The sequence below is a fragment of the Candoia aspera genome, chromosome 9 (assembly GCF_035149785.1).
Source record: "Candoia aspera isolate rCanAsp1 chromosome 9, rCanAsp1.hap2, whole genome shotgun sequence".
In the NCBI taxonomy this organism is placed as follows: Eukaryota; Metazoa; Chordata; class Lepidosauria; order Squamata; family Boidae; genus Candoia; species Candoia aspera.
In genome coordinates, this window is record NC_086161.1 from 2,877,951 (window position 1) to 2,903,359 (window position 25,409).

Consider the following 25,409-nt stretch of genomic DNA (forward strand, 5'->3'; position numbering starts at 1 on the left):
GGCGGACTGCTTCGCCAACCGACCGCCGACCAGCGCGCCCAAGCCCGCCCCGAAAATTAGCCCCAAACCACCCAACCCGGGGCCGCCCCCTCACCGCCGAATGACCGTGGCCACAGCGACACCGGAAGAGGGCTGGGACGCTTACTGGGGAGAAGAGGACAATACCGACCCCGACCAGCCGGCGGGAAATGCTCCCCGCTTGCCCTGAAACGCGTGGCGAGGCAGGCGGCGGGACAGCAACGCGAACCACCTCAACGAAACGACAAAAGCTCCGTAATATTGGCAGCAATTCAACTCTCTGCCGGCAACGGAGCCACCACGGCCGCGGCACTAGTGGACTCGGGGTGCTCAAAAAACCTTATCCACCCCGACCTAGTCGCCAAACTCGAACTCCGCTGCTTCCCCCTCCCCACGCCGCTGGCATTCCACCAGCTGGACGGCTCCACAGCGGGGGGGAAACCAGCCACGCTACAAACCGAGCCGGTCACCCTGCAAATGGGCACTCACACCGAGCGCACATCGTTCGTAGTCACGCCCATCGGACGGCCCATTGCAGTCCTGGGGATGCCATGGCTCGCGAAAAACAACCCGCGGATCAACTGGGCGACCCGCACCTTCACATTCGGCGACGGCGAGTATCGAGCACCAGTACCAGCTGGCAAAAGCAACCCCACGGTAGGACGAGCGGAGGCGACCACACAAGACAACGCCGCTACCACTGCAGACCTACCGGAACAATACGCCGACTTCTCCGAGGTCTTCGGAGAAGCTGAGGCAGACCAACTACCCCCCCACCGCAAGACGGATTGCCGAATCGACCTACTGCCCGACGTCCCCCTACCTAGACCAAAGATCTATTCGATGACCCCGAAGGAGATGGCAACCCTCCGGGAGTTCATCGATAAAAACCTAGACAGGGGATTTATAGAGCCAGCATGCTCACCGGTCGGAGCCCCCGTCCTATTCCGGGAGAAGAAAGACGGGACCCTACGGCTCTGTACCGACTACCGGGGCCTAAACGCGGCTTCCCTGTCCAACAAATACCCCTTACCCCTGGTGAAGGACATGCTCGCCCACCTGTCCACGGGCAAAGTCTTTTCCAAATTGGACCTGCGCGAGGCGTACTATCGCGTCCGAATCAGGGAGGGGGACGAATGGAAGACGGCGTTCAACTGCCCCCTAGGCGCTTTCCAGTACAAGGTACTGCCCTTCGGACTCGCGGGGGCCCCTGGGGTGTTCATGCAGCTCATCAATGAGGTACTGCATGAACATCTGTTTAAAGGGGTCCTGGTCTACATCGACGACGTCCTTATTTACACAAAAACATACGAGGAACACGTAACCTTAGTCAGGCAAGTCCTCGACAAGCTCAGAAGGGCGCAGCTCTATGCAAAGCCCACAAAGTGCGAGTTTCACAAAGACCGCCTAGACTATTTGGGGTATCGAATCTCCGGGGACGGCATCGAGATGGACCCCGCAAAAGTCGAAGCGGTACTAAACTGGGAGCGGCCCCGCAACAGACGGCAACTACAGAGCTTCCTGGGATTCGCGAATTTCTACAGGTCCTTCGCCCGGGGGTTCGCTGAGATAGCCCTACCCTTAACGGACCTCCTCAAAACCAAAGGGGTGGGGGACACCAGACGCGCCAAGAACCCAGGCACAGTGCTGAATTGGACTCCCGCGTGCCAGACCGCATTCGACAAGCTGAAAGCGCTGTTCACGACGGAGCCAATCCTCGCGCACCCGGACCCAGAACGGCCGTTCGTGGTCCAAGCCGACGCCTCAGACTTCTCCCTGGGAGCCATCCTCCTACAAAAAGACTCCACGGGGCTCCTGAAACCATGCGCCTACCTGTCAAGGAAGTTCTCCGAGACAGAGAGGCGATGGCACGTCTGGGAGAAAGAAGCCTTTGCGGTGAAATCGGCACTAGAAACATGGCGTCACCTACTCGAGGGAGCCACCCAACCATTCGAGGTCTGGACGGACCACCGGAACCTCGAGGCCCTACGAACGCCTAGACGCCTTAGCCCAAAACAGGTCCGATGGGCACAATTCTTCAGCCGCTTTGATTTCCAGTTGAAGTTCATGCCGGGCAAGAAGAACTTCCTGGCCGACGCCCTCTCCCGGCTGCCCCAAGACGAAGAGCCCGCCCCAGACACCATTGGGACGGTCCTATCCGCCTCGCAACTGGGGATGGCCGTGACCACCCGAAGCGGCGCACGGAGGCAGCTCGACGCTACGGCGCAGCCGACGGCGGGACAACCGGCGACGGAAAGAAGGCAACCGCAACTACCAGGGGGAATGCGCACGGACCTCGCCGCCGCCCTCAAAACCGACCCCTGGTTCCTGGCAAACCCCGACAAGGTAACGATGGCGCAAGACCTAGCATGGGGGGAAGGCAGAATCTACGTCCCGGACTCGCAACGCCAGGCGATCTTGCATAGGTCACACGACGCCAAGCAAGCGGGACACTTTGGGTTCCTCAAGACCCTACACCTAACACGGCGGCAATTCTGGTGGCCCGCGCTCAGGCGAGACGTAAAAACCTACGTGGCGTCCTGCCCAACGTGCGCTCGGGCCAAACGGGCACCAGGCAAACCCGCGGGGCTATTGCAACGGGTGGCAGAACCCTCCCGCCCATGGGAGGAAATCTCTATGGATTTTATAGTGGACCTCCCACCCAGCCAGAAGAAAACGGCCATTTGGGTGGTGAAGGACTACTTCTCAAAGCAGGCCCACTTCATCCCCTGCACGTCAGTCCCATCCTCACAACAACTAGCCAAACTCTTCCTCATCCACGTGTACAGGCTACACGGATGTCCCGCACGTGTGGTGACCGACAGGGGCACACAGTTCACCTCCAAATTCTGGCGGGCCTTCTTGAAGCTGACGGGGACCCAACAGGCCCTGTCTACGGCTTGGCATCCGCAGACGGACGGAGCCACTGAGGTTCTTAATGCCACCTTAGAGCAATTTATACGATCCTATACGAACTACCACCAGGACGACTGGGCTGAACTGCTCCCGTTCGCCGAAGTCGCATACAACAACGCCGTCCACACGAGCACGGGAAAAACCCCGTTCGAAGTAGTCTCGGGGCGCGACTTCGTCCCCATACCGGAGCTACCTCAACCCCCGGAACCCCAGGTGGACGCCAGCGACTGGGGACGGAAGATCGCGGAAGCATGGCCAGTAATCACGGCGGCGCTGAAGGAGGCACAGGCTGCTTACAAAGAGCAGGCCGACAAGCACCGGCGCCAACAACCGACGTTCCAGGCGGGGGACATGGCCTATCTCTCCACCAAGTTCCTAAAGTCAACCCAACCCTCGAAAAAACTGGGGCCTAAGTACATCGGGCCGTTCCGAGTCACGCAAATAGTGAACCCGGTAGCAATACGCCTGGACCTGCCACACAACCTCCGGAGGCTCCACCCGGTGTTCCACACCAGCCTCCTAAAACCGGCAACCACCTCCCGATGGCACCCAAGCACGCCTCAGCCCGCACCGCTTATGATCGACGGGCAACACCACTTCGAGATAAGGGACATCCTCGACTCACGCAAGCAACGAGGAACCCTACACTATCTGGTCAGGTGGAAACACTTCCCCCACCCGGAATGGGTGGCGGCGCACAACGTTAAAGCGCCTGACCTGACCAGAGCATTCCACCGGGCATACCCCGACAAACCGCAATCAAGGTCAGCAAAACCAACCCCCCCCCCCGCAGGCCTCCCCCCGCCTCCCGTGCCCCAAGGGAAGGGGCCCCCCCCAAGCCCGCGACTTGGGTGGACCTTCCCCCCCCCGGGACTCACTCCCCCCGCCCCGGGCCCACGGGGTGGTGACAAACGATCGCCAGCACCCTCCCCCCGCCCCCTGGCCGCGGGGGAGTGGCAAGCAAGTCAACAGGGCAACCTGGGGGCAACGCCCAGGAGACACAACAAAGGCGACGCACTCCAAATAAGCAAAAAAGGGCCCTACCTGGAGCTGAGCAGCACCCGACCAGCCACGCCTCTCGCCTCGCCGAACTGAGCCAAACAAACAGGGTGTGGTTGGAGCATGCGCACGCCAGGTCAGAACCCGAGCATGCGCACCATGGACACACCCTGGGAAGGCACGTGGTAGAGGGAGGAGCAAAGGGAGGGGCGACAACTACTCCGGCGGGAACTTTGAAAAAAAAAAAAAAAAAAAAAAATGGCGTTTTGACAGCTCCATGGGGGAAACCCGGAAACCCGGGGGAGAACACTATTCGGAAAGGGGGCAGTATGTCATGAGTGCCGTTGAGCTAAAGTAATCAGCGCAATGGCACTCATGACAATGACAAGGAAATAGGTGAAGGGGTACAAGTTAAGTAGCCATCAACCCACAACGACTAACGGCTAACAAACAATAGATAAACGGATCACGGAGCCACCCAAGCCATCAGCAGCAATACCACGGGGATCGCCCAGCTGAAAGCAATCAGCAGAAGAATGAAAACCTGAGGATGGGCGATCCTAGAAACCCTCAACCAATGGCAGGGCAACGCATGGGACAAAGGGGGGTGACGTGACCGAGAGCGAGGGGGCGCTGACCGGCGCGGGGTATTTAAACCCCGCACCGGCGCGCTCCTGTCACTCTCAGCTTTTTCTAACAACGTTGTACCTATCCTGAAATAAACCAGAGCCTGCTTTGCAACCCAGTGTCTGAACGTTATTCAGAGGTAGGCAGCGCATGACACCTTTCCCCTTAGAAGATCTGCTAGGGCAGCTGCAGGTCAGAAGCAGGGAGGCAGAGTGAAGCAAGAGTTCCTGCGAACTCAATGGAGTCCCAACTTTTCAGGCAAAAGACTAATTTTGCTCCAGTTTAAAACAGTGGTGCTCTTAATGCCTAGGTCATGGAATCAGGGATGTCCAGAGCTGGTTCTGAACTCACAAAGCTGTCACATAAGAGTGCTCAGAGGCCTCTCCCTTTCCTGAGAATCAGATTCTGGCAGCTGCAAGGAAGGCCCACGGAAGGGAAAGTAATTTTAATAAAATCATCCTCAGCAAAGTCTGCTAAAGAGAGAGCTAGAGTGGAGTTGGTTCAGCCAGGTTCTTGCAACAACTTGGCAAATCATTTGTGTTTTATCAGCAAAATGTAAAGTTATTTTTAGGCAAGACAGAATGCGGGGCAGTTGACGACAGGGTGGCCCCTGCTAGAGATCCACTGTCCACCCAGCGATCTTTCTATGTCACACCCTGGCGATCATCCTGGGAAAGTCAATTGATTTTCCGAGTAAACTCATTACTATTTCAAAGACACGTACCCCTAAATACTCCTACCTCCTTCAGACAACATTCTCCATAATCTCCAACCAGCATGGCCAGGGCTGGGGATTGTGGGAGTTGTGATCCAAGCCATCTGTTTTGGAGAAGACTGACGCTTGAGGAACAAAATGGCAAAAACGTGCTAAAAATAATAAGCATTCACAGCAGAACATTTGGTCACCTAACCTCACCACCTGACTCCCCCCTCCTTTTGGTGGTTTCAGGACAGATGCACAGCTGTTCTGGAAGGGGGCAAAGTCTGTCCTGACAAACATAACTGAGTGAAAGTTTTCCTAGACCAGGTTTGTTTGTTTGTTTGTTTGTTTATTGCATTTATACCTCACCACCGTCCCACAGGACTCTCAGTGGGTTACAGAATACAACAGCCATTAAAACATCCCTGGTTGATGTTAAAACAATTTTTTTTAAATTTTAAATTTTTTAAAAAAATTTTTTATATATATAAAAAAATAAAATAAACCCCAATCCAAATATCAAGTCCCAAATGCTGTTGGGAAGAGCTCTGTTTTCAGTTGTTTCTGGAAGGCAAAAAATAATAAAATAAAATAAAATAAAAGTTTCCTCCAGGAGGCCATTCCAGAGGGTTGGTGCTGCTACTTTACCTTGATCTCATTACAGCTTGGTGGGAAGTTCCTCCTTTGCCAGTGAAAGGGGGGTCCACCCCCCCAGCAGCGATCCTCAGAAAGACCCACTGCTGGAGCCTCTCTGCTAGTCCAAACAGCCCCCCCCCGCCCCCCGCTGGATGACTCCTTCGGTGAGTGCCCTCCCCCCTCCCCCTCCCCCCCGCATTTGTGAGTCCCCTAATCAAAGAGCTGCCCTGACGGGTGCGCCCTGCTGCAAATGCTGCAAATCCCCCGCTGATACCCCAAGGCCAACTAAGCCCGCTTTAGCCTGCTTCCTCTTGGCCCCTGTCTTGGATGCTTTCTACCACGCAGCTCAGCGGCGGTCCTTCTTTTCCGGCCGGTGGGCGGCCTTCCAAAGCTCTGCCCGCAGCCCCCCACCCTGCTTGCTTCCCACAAGCGCCTGCGGGGTCCACCTGCGATCCAGCGGTGTTCGGCTTGCCACATGCCAGCACCCCATTTGTTCTGTGTTACTTGCAAGGATTAAAGTCAGGAGGTGCCAACTTCAGGGGGGTGTCTGCGGGCAACTGGTGCCTACTGGCGCTCTGCTGTCCCCCCCGCCCCCCGCCAGGCGGAGCTCAGAGGGTGAATTTGGGGCCGCCGACGGGGCCTCCAGTCCTGGACGGAGCTCCTGGCCTGGACGCAGAGCCCGGGGCAGGTCCACCATCGCCGGGATTGCAGCCCCGAAGACGCTCAGCGAGCCCCGGGAGGAGGAGCACCCGCAACCGGCCAAGCGGATCCCGAGGCCGGCTGATCCCCAGAATGGGAGCGGGGTCGGGGTTCGAGGCCAGCCGCCCCGAACCTCTCCTGCCCGAACCGAGGGATGCCCAGGAGACCCGCCGCGCACCGGGGCTTCGCGCGTCACGGACCGCTCCCCGCCAGCCTTCAGTCCAGCGCGCGGCGGCGCCCCCAAACCACTGAGCGCCCCGAGGGGAAGCTGGAAGGACCCCGCTGGCTCCGGGGCGGAAGCGGCCGCTGGGCCTCCGGTCGGGCTTGGGGACGCGCCGATCCCCGCGCGGACGGGACGGGACGGGACGAGGCGAGGCGAGGCGACCCGCCCCGCGCCTTGAAAGGAGCTGCGCGGCGCGTCTCGCGACGCCCCAGCCTCCGGCCCGGACGCTACCTTGGCAGGGAAAGGTAAAGGGGGGGGGGGAGCACGAGGCGGACGGAGGCCGGCACTCCCCGCCCTCGGGCTGCTTCCCCCAGCCCCTTCGGGGCTACCTCCAACCCCTTTGCCCGGCCGCCTTTGCACGCGGGAGCGCACGGTAACCCTAATCGTCGGTCGACGAATCGTGGTTTGACTGAATGTACCCAACTGCCCGGTTGGTGGGGGGCGGTTGCACCCCGCCATCCGTAGCCTCCCCCCCCTCGCGAGGAAAAGAGACCTTGGCCCCTTGGAGCGCGGCTGAGCGCCTTCGCAATCCCGGCGGCGAAGGCTCCCTTTGGGCACGTTTTCCCGGGAGGGCCGGACGGGTCTGAGCCTCCCGCTTAGCATCCTCCCCCTGCAGACGGCCGTCCCCACTCGCGGCCGTACGTCGGAGCGCGGATTCCCCTGCCGCCCCTGCCCCAAGGCGCCGCGGACTTTGGGCAATTCCCTCCCCTCCAGCCGGGACGGGGCGGCCCCTCTCCCCCACCTCCACCCCCCGCCGCCGCAGCCGCGCCTTCGCTCTGCCCTGCCCCGTCCGGCCTCTGCCCGCCCGCCCGAGGGCAGGACTCACCGCCGGGCAGCCGCGCCCCCTGCGCGCCCGCAGAGCCGCCGAGCGCAGCCAGCCGCAGCAGCAGCAGCAGCCCGAGCCCGCCGGGCGCTCCCCCGCCGCCGCCGCCTCCCGGGAGCCGCATGGCCAGAGGCGCCAGAGGCAGTGCGGCGCGACGGGCTGCGGGCGGGCGTCTGGCCCCGGCCGAGGCGCGGCGGCTCCGCCTCCGGGCCGGGGGCCAGCCGGGAGGGGAGGGGGGAGGGGAGAGAGGGCCGCCGGAGGGCTCTCGAGGGCGGAGAGCGCGGCTTGGCTTGGCTGGCGGGCGGCGAGGCCGGGGACCCCCGCGGGCGGGCAGAGCAGCGTTCGCACGTTGCCCCCAGCCCCTCGCAGCGCCGAAGGGTGCCCGCCGCGAACCCCCCCATCCCCAGACTTCCCTGGCCTTTAGCAGTTTGTGCAAACTGGCCATTGCAAGTGGCAAACAGAAGTTGCGCTTGTTAGGCCAACCAGGTTGCTATAGTTTGTTCAGCAAACTGGGGTTAAATAGACTTCGCCTAAGCAGGGTGTGCAAATTAGTCCAGCAAGAGACCCACCGGGTTTCTGTTACCCTTGCAGAGCCTGTGTTCACACAGCGCCCTTTGCTTCGTCGCTGAACTAACCTACACAGTACCTCGGATCACAGAAGCTCAACAGACAATACTCTATAAGTCACATGTGCAAAAAAAAAATAACCCTCGGCCAAGATCAACCCTACCATGTTCTGCAAGCACAAACGCATCTGCTCATTCTTTAGCCAAAAAAGCGAGTTGTGTGAGTGCGGCTCAGCTTGCAACATGGTAGATGGGAAGTCCAAAGTGACCTGCAGGTTCATCTGGGCAAAATCATCTTTCTGTTGCAGAGTTACTGGGACAAAGTTAGGACCCAGCACTGAACTAGCCTGGGACAAACAGGGGCTGGGAAACTGAGGCCATTTCTTCAAGGAGACGATGGGTGCAAAGGGCCGACTCCCAAAGTGTCACAGACAGCCATGAACTGGCTCTCATCTCCTCCTTAGCAGGGAGCGACGCGCATGTAAAGGGTGCTGTGCGTCCAACAAAACTGTACAATCTGTTCTAGTGGTGGTGGCACCGTCCACTCAAACATTAATCACGTCGTCGCTTGGCGTTTGCTGTGAACGGAGCTGGGATGGCTAAATCATGGTTCATCATTTTGTACAAATCCAGAAAGCTGGGCTGAGAAAACCCACTATCCCAGGAACCTTGCTTAGCCTTCCTTGATGCAAACATACAGCCACTGCGTGCCACATGCATGCACACAGCCATAGACTTCGTTGGGTTGCACGTGTGTGTCTTCTAAAGAGATCCTGGAATGGGCTTGGTGCCGGTTTCTGTTGGGAAGAAGAGACGGAAATGCGTGGAAACCTACCTTTACCAGGCCTGCTTCTGGCCAGATGCTGACGGGGCACTTTGCCTGCTGGTTTCCCAGTGCTGGGAAACTGGACGGCGTTGGCTTCCTGGCTTCCGAGCCAAGTTTCCACTCATCCAGCTTTGGAAACAGCTTCCAGATGCCCGATCGGGGCAAGGAAGGAAAGGCCTCCAGCTGCTCTTGTGTTAGTGTGTCTTTGCGGTTGGTACAGTACTGCCAAAGTGTGTGGGTTCCCTCTCCCACCCACCCGTGTGCGCGCGTGTGTATAAATATAAATATGTATATTTAAAAAGAGGCAGCAACCTTTTTCAATTAGGTATCCTCCAGAGCTGATGGACTACAACTCCCAGCAGCCCCAGCCACTGGATGATGGGAGTTGTAGTCCACAATGCCTAGAAGCGTCACGGTGACAATAGCGAACGATGACAAGAAGCGCTTTTCCAACAAATTTTTAAGGCAATGGTGCCTGGCCCCGTTCTGACCTGTTGCCCCGACATCCGAGAGCTTTTTTGAGCAGTGTGATTCAGAAACAGGAGTCTGGCAGCCATGGTGGGGCGGTGGGATCGCCCCCTCCTCATTTTCAAGGCTATTTTCCTCCAAAGGCCAGGACCAGGCTGATCCACACATACTCACCTAGCGCTTATTTGACGCTTCGTACTTTATACAAGGTTTTGAACAAAATGCAGTCTTGCCTACCAGGCTTCTGCATCATGTGACTGCAGCTTTACATGAGAGTGGCTTTGTAGGTTGTGTGAACTCATCCTTTGTGGCTTGCATTCTAGTGTATTGTATGGACCCAGCCAAGTGTGATGGATTCAGTAAACCATGGTTAAACAAACAATGGCTTAGAATCATGCACGAGCCCGGTCGCCGAAAAGTATTGGCACCGAACCACTGTTGCACACTGTCGAAATTCTGGCTGTGGCATTGTGATCTTGTGATGCTGCAGAGGAAAAAGCGGTCAATCTTTGCCACATCTCATCTCCCTGTTAACAGTGGAGTTTCTTGGAAGGGTGCACTTGGACAATTCCAACTCCTCATAAAATGTTCCCAGCGTTCCTTGGAAGGAACACCAGCAATTTCCTAAGTGGGGCTCTGATTTATGAAGTGGGGTTATCTGTGAGCTCATGTACACACACACGCAGTCATTCCTTACTAAACCACACACAAATTGGCTGCACGGCAGAAGCTGACGAAGACAAACAGTCCTTAAAGGTGCGCCAACTTTACAGTTATGCCGACTTGTAAGGGCGGCTACAGACCCGGATCAAACCTGCTACTGAAAATGCTAAACCCCTTTTATTAATCTTATTTCACAACAGAAGTGGATCTTCAGTACTGGAGAGAAAAACAAAGACTGAGCCAAAGAGTCCAGAAGAACGCAAATGTGCTAGCCATCGCTGTGTGGTGACCCCAGTTCTCGGCTAGCATGCTGGACAATGGCGAGCTATGGAAGATAAGAATGGTGTACGACTTCTAAATATTTCTGTCACAGTCCTGGGGGCCTGGTTCACCCCCCACCCCCACCCCATTTGTCCTCGCTCGCTGTTTACATTGCAGCAGGACATACTGGCAAGCCCCGTTTCTCCCTTGTCCACAGCTTGGAATTTCAGCAGACGTATCTTGGACCTTCTTCTTCCTGAAGAGAGTTTTTTTCCGCTTAAGCTACCAACTGCTCCCGTTTGGGGATGCAAGGCCTGGTGACCTATCGTGGTCTTTAGCCTGTTGGAATGAGGGTTCAGCCCCCACCCCCCACTTCAGATTCTTGGTGAGCAGGATCTACTGGCCATTCCAGGACAATCCGTCCCCAGTCTGAACCTACTGGCCTGAGGTTAACAAAGTCCTCTGAACTTGGATGAAGACCCCAATCAAAACAAGCTACACTATGGGAGGAGTTCCTTTTACTAACACAGTGAGGGCTGGGTGGGGCTGTCGTGTTCCCCCACTACATCTCTTAAGAGTATAAAAACTGTTAAAGCCAATTCTTGAAAGTTGGAAGAGAAAAACCACCCTTTCTGGCAACTGACAGTACCATTTCCTGCATGCTGAAAACAAGGGAAGGGATTCAACTCTGGCAAATTCATCTCAGCACATTTATGTCAAAAGGCCAGGAAGGAACTGGGAGGCTAAAGCAGAAAACTTTGGCAAAATTCACTGGGCAATCTTGGGTGTTTGTAAAGAGCCAGCTGTTTTAACACGCTGGGCAATCCAAGGTATTTATTCAGCAGTAAATACAGTCAAACGGTGCTTACTCCCCAAGACATGACACACTAAAATAAAAACCAGCCTTTCTCAGCCTGGTACCCGCCAGATGTTGGAAGTTCTTGAATTCCTCCTGCTGGCTGGCAACGCTGGGAATTCAAATCCCAAGATGGGCCAAATGGAGAAAACAGAGATAAAATGTAATAAATGAAACGCAACTCTCAGGAACGGATAGACAAGTCTCTGTTAAGAGCAGGGAGACATTCACATTTCAGCACACAGGCTGGTGGGCCAAAACTTGTTTAATGCATTGAACATCCCTTAGTAGATTTCTTGCATGGGGGGGGGGGGTAAAACCCATGAGGTTTTTGGTGCCAGAAAGGTCATTCCAGCCCTCCAGAGAGAGAGTCAGTCAAACACATGGGGAAGCCCATGGGCTGAAGTGGGTGGGGGGGCTACATCAATCATGAGTCAAAACCGTTGTCAAAACCAAGGATAGGATGGCTCAGAGTACAAACAGGCCTTCCAATTCTATGCTGGTGACCCTGATCAAAATCCTCAAGGCAAAGCCTTTACACTTTCTTCATCCTCTAGGTCAGATGATTCTTCCTTCTCCTTTCTGGAACTGAAGAAAAGAAAATGGACACGCTGAAGTAATTGGAAACATATCCCATCTCCCTCTACCCAACCCCAACGTGAAGAAGCCAAGCTCCGAGCATCAGAACGTGCTGAAAAAGGACTGGTGCCCTACAAGACGAACACATGGGACAGTTAAGGGCACAATCCCCCTCGCTTAGGGAATCATCCCCATCCCAAACGCAGCTAGCTTTAAGACATGGAGGTGCAGCACTCTCCCGCTCTGTCCGGCCAGTCAGACGTCCAGAAGTACCAGGAAGAAGTGGTTCTTTGTTGAGTGAGACCTCTTCATGTACTAGTCCCAAAGGTTTTCTGGAAACGGTTCTCACCCACCTGTTTTCTATAATTTAACTGGAGAAAGCGCCTAGATAAGCATCTGTGAGAAAAACCGGGCGAGACAGAAAGGAGGCATAGTGCGCAACGCAAGGATTGTGGAATGCTGCATCTACGTTTTTAAGCAAGCAAAACCAAGTAACGCTCTCCCACAACGTGTGGAGAATTTCACGGATGCAGTTCCAGTTTAGTGACTGGCTTCTTTCTTGAGAGAGAGAGAGAGAGAACGTCCTACGTGGTAGGAGGAGAGCTGTGTTAGCTGATGGCGGCAAAAACCAGGAGGCCGGTAGCCCCTTATAATCAAATGTGTTGGTTGGCACTGGGCTCCTTCTAGTATCTTACACCAAGTTTTCTGCGTCTACTTTGACAGCACCTTGGCTGGGCAAATCTCTCTTGACAGATAAAGTAAGGGATAAGCTTACCACAGAAACCATGTCGGGTGGAAAATTTGGTGAGGTAGAGGGGTATAAAGGAGTAGGAACAAAGAATCAGAAGGCCAGTAGCGCCTTTTCCAACTGATAAATTTTATTTAAAGGGATCAGCTGCAGCTCAGGAAAGTTACGCCTTTTAATAAAATTTGTGAGTTGGAAAAGGTGCTACCAGACTTCTGATTTCTTGCCACCATAGACTAACACGGCTCTCCTGTAAGAACTAAAAAGATCCACTTCTTGATTAGAACAATTAAACACAATCCTATGCACTGACATTTCCCCCGAGGCACCAATGACCAGGCTCAAACGATCCCACTCTGGACACATTATGGGAAGACCCAGCAGCTCTCTGGAGAAGGCTCTGAAGCTGGGGAAGGAGGAAGGAAAAAGAGGACGAGCGGCAAGGGGGAGGGACTCAGTCACAGTGATGATGGGGGCACCTCTGGAAGTCCTGAAGGCCAGGTTGGGACAGACATCGTGGAGAAGATCTGTCTGTGTGGTCGCTAGGAGTTGAAAACGCCTTGATGGCACTCACTCACTCGATCAATCAATTTCTATCCAGGCAAGCTATACAATCCCCAGAGAAGTCCATAATGCTGGGAAGGGTGGAAGGAAAGAGAAGAGGAGGAGGACCAGCGGCAAGGGGGAGGGACTCCAATACAGTGGCAATGGGGGCACTATTGGGAGACCTGAAAGAACAGATTAGGGACAGATCATCCTGGAGAAAAGTTATTTATATGGTTGCTAAGAGTTGACACCAACTTGACAGCACATAATCAATCAATCAATCAATCTGCTGACAGGAGAGAAACTGATCTTAGGAGAATGTTTTCCAGAAGAGAGTCAAGAATGGCTAATGTTGAAGGAGGACATGAGGCAGTTCTGCTGGTCCCTTAGTTGCTATGGATCTCAGGCAACGCCACAGCAAAGGAAAACCCTTTTTGGCCAGATCTGGCATTTTAAAAAAATGATGTCTTCACAGCATTTCCTGGTAACAGGAATCGATGGGAAAACCCTGGAGGGTGGGGGAACAGACAGGCTCTTGTGATACGACCATTGGCAGGCAAACCACACATAAGGAACTGATTTCAGTGAGACTTACTCCTTATTCGTGGGCCCAACTGATGGAGTAGGTCAGGGTTCATTCCAGCAACTCAGGGGAGTAACTGGAGTCAGGAGAAATGCCCATGTTTGAGTAAGGACCTTACTATTATAAAAGAAGGATTTTAAATGGCACTTTCCTATGGGTTGGATGTTGTCATGCTTGAGAAAAATGCTATCGATTAACGAATTAAAGGAAGAAACTGCTGAGTGAAGAGGTATAAGAGGCCAAATCAGCTTTTCCAGAGAGGTAATATTAAAAGTGAAAAGGCAAAGTCTCCTTCGAAGCCTGGGAGACAACATGGACAGGCCCAGGTGGTTTTCTTGGCAACAAACAGGAATAATTGGCTAGTGTTCCCGGAATCCTTTAGCATGTGGTTCCTTCTTTTGTTTGCATGAAACAGTCCTAAACTGGACAAGGGACTTACCACTCATTGCTTTCCTGCTCCCTGAAATACAGAACAGATGCAAAGAAAAGGGAAAAGTGATACCTTTCAAAATTATAACAGCATTCGTTTACAATAAGGATAAACCAGGACTAAAACAAGTATAGGAAAAGCTTGCCTCGATTATATTACCTTTGCTGCGTTTTGCCCTTTGGCTTATGCGGACGAGATAGCATCTCTTTCTGAGAAAGAAAAGAGTTTGCTTTTAAACACTTCGTCAATTTTAAACTGCTCATTTGGGGATGGGGGTGGAAGGGAACAGTGAAAAATTCATTTACATTCGCATTATTCGGAAATTTCCAATAGGATTAACAGCTTAAAATACATCACATCAGTGTTCTCAACCGTAGCAACTAAAGTGTAGACTTCAACTCCCAGAATTCCCCAGCCAGCTACGGTTGAGAAACACTGCATTACACTATTAACAGGTCAGAAAACAAGAACATACAGAGGGATGCATCCACAAAAATGCACAGGAATTGTCACGTGGACTGAAAAAAGAAAAATCGAGACACATACAGAAACCTGGTAAAACAGATTTAAAATTGGAAGCATGAGAAACTGGATGAAATTGCCCTTGACAGGTTCAAGTCAATTTAGCTAAATGTGTTCAGCTTCTTCCTTCCTGCTCCATGTAATTAAGGCAATGTCTGGCCACCAATCATCCCTTTTAAATATCTCTACCCAGCCCTAAACTTCCTCAAAGCTCTCTGTGGACCAGAACAGTCTAAACTCATGCAAGGCCTTCTGCATCCTTTCTGGCTTTATTCAGATCCAGATTACAGCGTGGGGTACGAAACCACCCAATTAAATAGCATTACTGGCTTCGTTCTTGTTTTGTGTTGCGTACTGCAGCTGGCAGTAGGGGAACAAGAAAGGAAAGTTAAGCAAGCAAGGAGATCCTCAAGAGGGAGGTTAGGAAGATTTAAAAAGCCATCTCACCAAGATCCTCTCTTCCCTTTGTTTTTTCAGTAAGGCAATTATTTCTTCTCTTTTTTTAGCCTGTGAAGAAAGATGTGTGCAATGATGATCAGGAGGGAAATTGATTGGGGTTGGTTCCTGAGACTTGTACAACCGGCGGCTGAGCGTGAGCCCTCTTGCATCCCTGTACAGCCCACGCAGGGGGTCCATGCCATCAGACTCTGAGGAGGATCAGCAATTGCCCCACCTCCAATGTAGCCCATTCCTGACCCAACAGGGCTGACGTGCTTTAGTGGTAAAATCAGTAAGCTTTCCGGTCGAAACCTCTCCTCTGCTGGTATGTCCTTAGAAGATTCTTCTACAGATTCCAACTTTATAAGGTGGCTACGAGAGTTCCAGGATAATGAACTGGATTCAGATTAAACTGAAGTTAGGCGGGACAACACCTGGCCAACCTGGTTTGGGCTTGGGAGCTAGGAAGGATGGATTAGTCTAGGACTTAGATGGGAGACAAGCACAAACTTCCAGGGCTACACGCCAGGAATCTTTACCTTTAAACCTGTGACGAAATGAACTGTCTCGAACTCATTTCTGAGCAGAATTATTTAAGAGAATGGAATGGATTTGTGCGTAGGCTCACTTCTCCTGGTAATCCCATTGCCATGAGCTTGGTCTAATGGATATCCCCAGACCAAATCCATTAGGTGGTTATTAATCGCAATGAATATGAATGCGCGCTTGCAGGCAGCAAGTGCAGACCTCAGCACATTTTGGCTTCTCCTAGGGACCAGCCTGCATCTGGCTTCGTGCCCATGCTTACTCCACAAAGCTTTCTCTTTCTTAACGAGAGGGGGGAAAAAGTCCTTTAAGACCATATTAAAATACCTCTTAACTAGAACAACCCAGTTAGCAGACTGCGATAACACAATTTGGATTTAGCCAGTGAACATTATTTATTCCTATCGATCGGCTTAGTGATTTATTTATGCAGTGGTGAGCTAAGAGGCCAAAGATGTTTAGTTCCACGCTGTGCTTCAGGAGTTAATTAACAAAAAAACTAATGTGTTTCTCCATCGGGGCAGATTTCCCGTTATATCCGCTGCATCCTTTATAAATGATGCGGGTCCAACAAATCTAGAAATGACATGACCGTTGCTTCTGGAAGAGATTCCAAACTTGGTTCCTTGCATTCCTTAACGGCAGCTTCACAGCAGCCACTGCTTCTCCTTGGCTGCTACAGCCCCAAAGCCTGGTGGCAGATTGTAGCCACCACGGTCGGAAAGAGAAACCAGATGCTGTAATGCGTTGCCCCTAACAGTAAAAGAGAAGATAGAGCTCTAATTTCTGAATGCTTCCCTCTGCCTGGCCCCAGGTTGCTCTGTGCTCCGAATTTAATTTCCAGAATCAACTAAAATTAAGCAAATGTGCATTTGTCCCCAGAACGAAGGATTGTATGAATTACTGGTCTTCCCTGGTCACGTTATGAACTCCATCACATTGAACCCATCTTGCAACCACCACCTTTCAGGATTTGAAAACGGGTGTGCATCTCAATCTGCCAGGTGTTTACTTGGGGGAGCCAAGCCCTGATGGGTTCAGTGAGCCATTTTTGCAATAAAGGTGCTTGGCACTGTAGCCTCCCCCAGTTTGATTGCTCTGGAACTCTTACTGTACTCATCTTCTCAATCATTCTTGGGAATCAACAGTTAAATGTCAGGGAATCTGGAATTAGCATGGGATTTCAAGTCTTAAACCCAATCATCATCATCATCATCATCATCAAAGTTTATTACTCACTGGCCTACAGCAATCTCAGTCAGAAGCTTTCATAGCAGGTACCTGCACTGTGCAAAGATGTAAGGTGGCTTGCTTAGTTTTGGGCTGAGGCATGAACTAGAACTACAGTTTATTCATCAAACCATCGTTAAGCAGACCTTAACGATGGGGGATGGTGTTGTGAAATGATCTACAGCAGTGCTTCTCAACCTTGGCAGCTCTAAGACGTGTGGACTTCAACTCCCAGAATTCCCCAGTCAGCATGGCTAGGGAATTCTGGGAGTTGAAGTCCACACATCTTAGAGCTGCCAAGGTTGAGAAGCACTATCTACATCATCAACTCTATTATCACAAGAGAATGGCAAAGCAGAGGCAGCCTCTCCTGGATGGCCTGGTCCCGAAGCAGACCTTTTTTTTTTTATCCTGCCTTTATTATTTTTACGAATAACTCAAGGCAGGGAACATACCTAACATTCCTTCCTCCCCTTTTCCCCACAACAACCACCCTGTGAGGTGAGTTGGGCTGAGAGAGAGGGACTGGCCCGAGGTCACCCAGCCGGCTTTCAGGTCTAAGGCGGGACTAGTTCAGCTGAGCCATAACTGTAAAATGCTTGTTGGTAGGTGCTGCTGCTGGACAAAATTCATTCCTGGCCTCAAAAGCTATTTGGGAATAGGGAGGTGCATTGGAATCTATGATCCAGCAGTGTAAAAACATTTATTTTTCTTGGACATCGCTGCTGCACCAGCCCCACTGAAGCACTGCAAATTCTCCTGCCATGTATGTTTCTAATCTGAATTGTTTACGGGTCTTCCTCTCTCAGACTTACAACACAATCTAATTATCTCAGCTCCTCTCTGAAAGAGATAATCAACCAGAGAGCTCTTTTCCACAGAGATGAAAGGTGGCCTGATTTTCAGGGCGCAGAATAGCCTTGGCAGCCTTCTCCACGGTATATAAACATCGACTTGCGTACCATGCCCTGAATTCTGTCTGAATGCTAATCTTCTTCCAGAAAAGCTAAACTGGTAACACCAAAAGTAAAGTTTTGAACGTAGCTAGTTCTGAGGAGCAGGAGCAACCACTCACCTTCTCAAGGCATTGCCCTTTCCATCCATCTTTCTCAGTTTCCGAGGGTCGGTCTTCTTCTCTGTCTAAACAGCAGTCATTTCCCAATAACTCATTTAATTAATTAATTAATGTTAAAATAAAATCATCGTGAATCGCTTTTCAAAGAGAATGCTTCAAACACTGGATATGGGATTTGTAGGCGGGGAGCCGTGTTGGTCTACGGCAGCCAAAGATCAGAAGGATTTCACTGAAAGGCATCAGCTTTTGAGAGCTGATGGTTGGTCCGAAAAGGCGCTACCTGATTTTCTACATCAGGAGTTTTCTGGACTGTAGTGACTATACATCTCAAACTATAGTGACAAAGATATTTAAGAACATAGGATGCACAAGCTAGCCCAAAGGAAGAAAAAGGACAGCGAAAAGGAAGAACAGGGTTTCTGCTATAACTCCCGCAGGAAGACAGCTTTTCCATTTTTGGTATCCTTGATCTCATCATCAAGCTAGCTATCTCAAATCCTTTTTTTTTTTTTTAAAAGGCAAGACAAAAATATTTTAAGTAAACAAAATGACCTGCAACAATTAGTTTGGACAACAGGTGTTTGAAAGTTTCCTGACTGGGTTTGCACAGCATATAAACCATGGCTTTTGTAACCATGGCTGGTTGAATAAGGCACTGTTTCCTGGGTTTACGTATCAGGCTAGCCCAAAACCAACGAACTGCATTTTGGGTTAGAGCAATACAGGTAATCCTCGACTTACGACCACAATAGGGACCGGAAAATCCATCATTAAGCAGTGTGGTTGTTAAGTGAGGCATCATGTGATTGCACCCGATTTTATACTTTTGCCGTGGTCGTTAAGTGAACCATGTGGTTGTTTAGCAAACCATGTGGTCATTAAGTGACTCATGCAGATCCCCACTGATTTTGCTTGATGGAAGCTGTCTGGGAAGGTTGCAAATGTTGATCACATGACCCTGGGATGCCACAACCCAAATTTTCATCACATGACTGCAGGATGCTGCAACAGTCGTAAGTTCCAGGACCAGTTGTAAGTCACTTTTTTCAGTGCTGTTGTAACTTTGAATGGTCACTAAATGAATGGTCATAAGTTGAGGACCACCTGTATGTGAAACTCAGCTGCAGAAAAGATACCAGGGAGAGGTGTCTCCCTGCTCCATGTTCTTGCAATAAGATGTTTATTTTTTCAAACGATGCCAATTAAAGATGCAGTCCCTTCCACTTGCTGCCTGGGGCAACATCACCTGCCACGTCACGCCATGCCACGCCACGCGTAGGGCTGAATGTTCAGCTCCTGACTGGCATCAGGGCATGTTTCTTACAAGGATTATGAGGCATTAGTGGTCTGCCTTCAGATTCTATTACAATAAATACCAGGGTGCCCTCCAAATGGCACTTCCATTTTGCTAAGAGTAAACTGCACACTCACGGTCATTCGCTGAGGATGCAGCAGAAGGGATGGCTGTCCCTAAAAAAAGAAAAAATGTTGCAGCAAGTTGAAATCACCGACTGAAATTCCCCTTTGCACATCTGTCAGGTCACTTCCCCCAACTTCCAAGATGGGCATTTGACAATGCGAGTAGACTGATGTGAAAACAGCTTTGCAAATAACCTCAGAAATGATTCCACCCCCCCACACACACAGACACATCTAGGAGCTGACCATTTTGATGGACAATTGTGGGCAAAGCAAGAAAGGGAACCATGTTTACTAATCATTCCTTGCCTTTCGGGATCTTGACTGCTGGCGAGTGGGGAAGCAGCTAATAAAAACGTTGGACCAAAAGTGATTTTCAGAAATGTAACTATCAAAGACCCACAACTGATTTTCTGGACAATCTCTCCCAGCCACCTCTGCAGTGCAACTGTGCTCCATGGTTTTCCAGGAAGTAGGCCAAGGATTACCAAGATTTACAAGGACACTGTTCAGTAATTCACTGGAGTAGCAAAGTATAGGCCAGTGTTTCTCAACCTTGGCAACTTGAAGACGTCTGGACTTCAACTCCCAGAATTCCCCAGCCAGCATGGCTGGCTGGGGAATTCTGGAAGTTGAAGTCCACACATCTTCAAGTTCTGGAAGTTGAACTCTGCACGTCTTCAAGTTGCCAAGGTTGAGAAACACTGGTGTAAGTGATATACTGGCAGGGCAGTTAACAATGGTTGTGCTCCTACAACATGCTCACCCATGGTTAAGCTGAACCATGGCCATGCTGAACCACAAATGAACCATATCAGCCAAGACCGCAGGGCTTAAAGAAGGGGAAGAGGGGGCATGATGCCACACAGTGACACCATCACACAAATGATACAAAGCACACAAGCAGTGGCATGGCTTCATGATCCGCACTCCAGCACCGGGGTTCGATCACGTGCCCACAGGCTCGTTTGTGGTTCAGACGAAGACAGCCACTGAAACCGGGTGCCACAAACAAGGATTGTGAGAACAGGCTCTCCCACCCACAGGGCTGCAGGTGAGCAAAGGTGTGATTTGTGAGATGGAAAGGAGGGAAGTGGCCCTGTGGGGCCAGGAGCGGGGAACAGAAAGGGGGTCTAGGCCTGGTTCAAGCAGCTTCTCCTCCTCCACAGCCCCAGGAACACAGTGAGAGCACCAGCACAGGGTCTGAGCTGGGGGACCAATGGAAAGAGGCCCAGGCAGGTCAGAGAGGGGCCACTGGCATGACCGGCCACCTGGCTCAAATTGCTTTTCTGACTCACTCGTTAAGGGCACTGGACCCCCTCTTCTTGGCATCGATTTGCAGATGCTAAAAAATCCCTATTTATACATTTTTTCATTAAAAACTGTTTTATTAGATAGCTTATTATTAAAAACCCTTATAATATAGGCAAATTCCCTGGGAGGGGGTGGTGTTGATAGGAGGTTTGGGATTTACCAGGTAAAAGGTGTGCCTTTGAAGGCAAAGGCAGGGCCGCAACGGGGGTGGGGGGGAGGCGGGGGCAAGCAGGGCACATGCCCCGGGCGCTGTGCTGGGGTTCAAAGTGAAGGTGAAGGTAAAGGTTTCCCTCGACATTAAGTCCAGTCGTGTCCGACTCTAGGGGCGGTGCTCATCTCCGTTTCTAAGCCGAAGAGCCGGCGCTTGTCCTAGACACTTCCGTGGTCACGACTAAACGGAACGCCGTTACCTGCCCCCCGAAGCGGTGCCTATTAATGGACTCGCACTGGCATGTTTTCGAACTGGGCGCCAAAACGGGCGCGGAACCCGCTTGCCCGGGGACGCAGACCCTGGCCGCGGGCCTCTTCGAAGGCGAAGGGGAAACGGGCCGGAAAGGGAAAGGAGGCGAAGCAGCAGGAACCTCCGGAGGGGGCTGCGCGGCCCGCCATTCCTGTCCCGCCGCGCGCCGCCTCTGCGCGCGCTCAGCACCGGCGCAGCATCTCCCCGCCGGCCGAGCGGAGGGGGCGCGGCCGGGGAGCCCTCCGCCTCCCCCGCGCTCCGCCAGCCACGCGAAACGCGAAACGCGAAACGCGGGGCGGGGAAGCGGGCGCGCTCGGCGGCGCGGCTGCCGGCCCCGCGCGAGCCCCCCGGGCTCCGAGCCCCCTGCCCGCGGGAGGGGCTCCGCCGCGCGCCCCCCGCCCCGCCCCGCCCCGCCCCGCCCCGCCGGGCCGCCGCCGCGGGTACCCGCCGTGGCGGTGGCCTCCGAGCTCCTCCGCAAGCAGCTGCAGACCGAGCCGCGGCGCGGGTCCAGGCGGGACTCGAGCGGCGGCTGCAGGGTGACCGAGTTCCAGAAGGACTTGGCCAGCGCCACGTCCCGCTCGCTGGAGCCGGCGAAGGCCAGCGGGGCGCCCGAGGGCGAGGGCGGCGGCGCCGGCGCCGGCGAGGCGGCCATGGCGCTCGGCGAGGGCGCGCGCGGCCGCTTGGTCTCCATGGCGCCGCGCCCGAGGACGCGCTCGCCGGCCCTGCCCTTGGCCCGGTGGGTGGAGCGTCCGGCCGCCCGCGGGCGCCACCGCGGCTCCCGGCCTCCCCCGCCGACGGGCGTCGCGCGGGGCTGCTGGGAGTTGTGGTTCAAGGGATCGGAGGCGGGCCCAGCGCCTTCGCGGCCGCGATCCGGTCAGCCCGGTTGCCTGGGTTGGCAACTAAGCGACCGGCCGGCCGGGGTGGTCTGTTCCGGGCCCCTTCGCTTGGGCCGCCACCACGTAACTCCCCCCCGCGAGGCCCTTTTGCCTTTTCGCATGGCAGCCTAGACCAGCGTTTCCCAACCTTGGCAACTTTAAGATGTCTGGACTTCAGCTCCCAGGATTCCCCAGCCAGCACGCTGGCTGGGGAATTCTGGGAGTTGAAGTCCACCTAGCTTCAAGTTGCCGAGGTTGAGAAACACTGCAGTAGAGTCTCTTTGAATGATTGCAAAAAACGAGAAGCGAAAATCCTGATGGCTGTTTCAAAAAGGACTCTGTGCTGGATGCTGTGTTGGGATAAAAAAACAAATGGCATCCAACCCCAGGAGCTTGGCTCATGTGCAAAGGCCTCCCTGGGCAACCTGCCTGGCAAAAGACGGCAGTTTCACCACCAAAGCCTTGTTGGCTGGGCATGGCTTAGAAAAGGATCGAACTGATCTGAAGACTGGAGGGTTGCTAATCCTCTTTTGCTGACGGTATTGGAGGTGCAGCAAAACATCAGGGTTTATGAGGTTCCTGGGTGGGCAAACCAGTCCTCGTATCTAAACAGTGTATGGGAGTCTTCCGGCCAACGCCTCCAAGTTCTTCCCTCTATAACCTGGATTAGGGGTTTGCAAACGTTTCCAGGTTGTGGAACCTGTTCATCAAAAAAAAAAAACACCCAATCAAGGGGATGGGGCTTCTCGATGTCAGCTGACAAGGCCCCACCCCTTTTGCTGTACCTTAGAAAAATCCCTATTGCTATTGATTGGTTAGGTGATAGTGAGTCGGTGTTGACTCTTAGCAACTTCTATTGCTACCGATGCCCCCGAAGATCAGTGTCAAGGCAGGAGTGGATAGCTAAGTGCATTCAAGTTCGTTTTTTTTAAATTAGTCCTCATGGGGAGTTTTAAGGCTTAGCACCTTGCTGAGAGTCCCACCCCCCTTCCTTAATCGTGCAGAACTTGTTCAAGGCTTTATGAGATCCTGGAGTCCTGCAGACGCCAGTTTGGAAAATCATGGTCCAGATATCTGCTTAATAAAGCTTGGTGAATCCTTAAGCTTCCTGACATCAGTATTTATGCAAATACTGAAGGCTAATGTCCTGTTTTATATTTCCAGGGTGTGTTTGTCCTGTCCTGGACTGAGATGCACTTGAGGTTAAGTTCCAACAATCTTTAAATCCAGCATACAGGTTGTCCTTGTTTAGTGACTGCCTCATTTAGCGACAGCTCAGTTACGGCTGTGATGAAAAAGTAACTTTATGACCAATCCTTGCATTTGTGACCTTTGCAGGTCTGTAAAGCAAAGGAAAGCTGAAATAAGATAATGAGCACAGTCATGGTTTCACTTAGCAACCAGTTTGCTTAATGACCAAATTGCCAGTCCCAATTGTGGTCGCTAAAGAGGACTACCTGTAATGTGAATTGAGATAGTTACTCAAAAGCAAAGGGCCACTATGTTAAGGCCTAGGAAGAATTCCAGACCCCCATCAAAGCAGAAGCAATAACATGATAGTGCCCTATTGTGGATTTTGGAGTACAATATGACATTAATTTCTTAGAAAGGACGTCACTGGAGACATAATCATATTGGCATTTATTAGAGCTATAAGATGAACAGAGATGGAGGCATGAGGCCGTTGAAGAGAGGACTCATTCTTAAGGTGTATACGAAAACTTCTTCAATTTTTTCCCCCTTTGTTTCTTTCCATACCCACAATCCTAATTTTCTCTGTTAGAGATGGTAAGAAGAATTAGTCATTTCTTTCATTAGTCACCTGCCTTTTTGGTTCATATCAAGCTCCCCCAGAAACTGACCGCCAGCTGAATCTTATGGGCTGTCAGCACTCTTGCCAAGCCCGAAGTATTGCCTGTGAATGACCTGCATTGATAAATCACAAATTTCAGAGGAACCCCTAACAACCTGACCACGCATCTGGACAGACATCCACAGTCTAAATTAATGAAGAGCTAATAAATCAGAACAGAGATTCCTATTAAGTAAAGTGTGGCTAATGAGAATTGAGAAATACAACTTACTCTCAGGGATTTATCATTCAAACCTTTCCTCCAGCTTTCCCCAACCCAGGGCCCTCTAATAGCTATGTTGGATGTGGAATGCTCTGGAGAACATCTCTGGAGAACATCAAGTTGGGAAAAGCTGATCTATGCTTTATGATAATGACAACACCTGGCACAAGTGGTGTCTCCTGCAAAGGGTGGCTTCTGCTCTTCAACCTGTAGTAGTCGAGTGGCCCGTTTAGCAAATTGCAGAGCTGCCGGGGAGAGGCAGCCTTTTCACTTGGCAGTGTTGTTAGCGACTGTTGCCTTTGTCAATCAGCTAACTACACTGCCTGGTGACAAGGCTGATGTTCAGGCTTGGGTCCAACTGCCTAATTTCTCCCCCTTCTTTATACTTAGAGGGCATACAAGCTCCATCGGTGGTTTCCAAAGATAAAATCTGGAAGCCACACTGGATTCTCTGCTTTAAGATCCCCAGTTCTTGCTACCAGGACATAATGCAAATTCTAGTCCAACAAGTGGAGGACAACAGACTAAGCAAAGCTCCTCTAGATCATGGTCCTTGAGCTGCAGGCTAGATGGATCACTGCCTGGTAACGTTAGCAGCCCCATCACCCAATTCACCGGCAGGGCAGGAGATCCACCCTCTGGGCTTTTGGAAAATCTTGTTCACATGGGACCTGTTCTCCATTCCTGGTAGGAACTTTTTGCCCGACCAAGCACTTGAAGGCAGCAGCTGTTCTTCATACCAGCCTTGCATGATAGGTCTTGAATGCCAACCATAAGTTCCCACAGACCCTGGCAGAAATCTGACACAGGAGAACCCTGAAACTCTGCCACTGTCCCCACTGTGTGGCCATCACAGAGCTATGCAGAAGTTGGAAGCTTGCCCCAGATACTCCTTTGCTCCAGCATCTCCCGATGACCAGTTGTCTTCCTGGCTGTTGAGTTGGTGGCCTCTAATACGGAACAGGATATCTGGATGAAGAGCATAATTCTTTGCACTCAAGCTGAGAACTGGCTTCCGGGAAGCTTCCTGGAGCTTGGAGATCCTTCACGGAGGAACTCTGCACATTGTTTTGATGACAGTGAAGCTAGTGATTGCTGGGGAGATAAAACAATCAGCTAACTACACTGCCTACAAACCAAGCATGATTATCTGTGGGATTCAACCTGAAAAATACACACAAACACACACAGAGATTTCACCAGTTGCTCCTTGCCATTCTTGATAATAAAAATTATAAATGCTGGATCGTGGTCCAAGAGACAGCATCTTGTAGCAAGAATCTGGCCTGCT

The 25,409-nt window shown here is 52.1% G+C and overlaps 2 protein-coding genes across 2 annotated transcripts in view; one reads left to right on the top strand and one right to left on the bottom strand.

The window, feature by feature from the left end:
* NHERF4 (NHERF family PDZ scaffold protein 4) overlaps positions 1-25,409 on the top strand; it is a 284,353-nt gene that overhangs the window by 25,121 nt on the left and 233,823 nt on the right. The gene's annotated exons all lie outside the window — the stretch shown is intronic.
* Positions 11,509-21,820, bottom strand: HOATZ (HOATZ cilia and flagella associated protein). The gene is made up of 6 exons (XM_063311354.1): positions 21,196-21,820; positions 19,407-19,475; positions 17,976-18,040; positions 15,134-15,193; positions 14,324-14,373; positions 11,509-11,869 (listed from the first exon to the last, which is right to left on the bottom strand). The coding sequence occupies exons 1-6, from the start codon at positions 21,818-21,820 to the stop codon at positions 11,803-11,805; spliced, it is 936 nt and encodes a 311-aa protein (XP_063167424.1). The 3' UTR covers positions 11,509-11,802.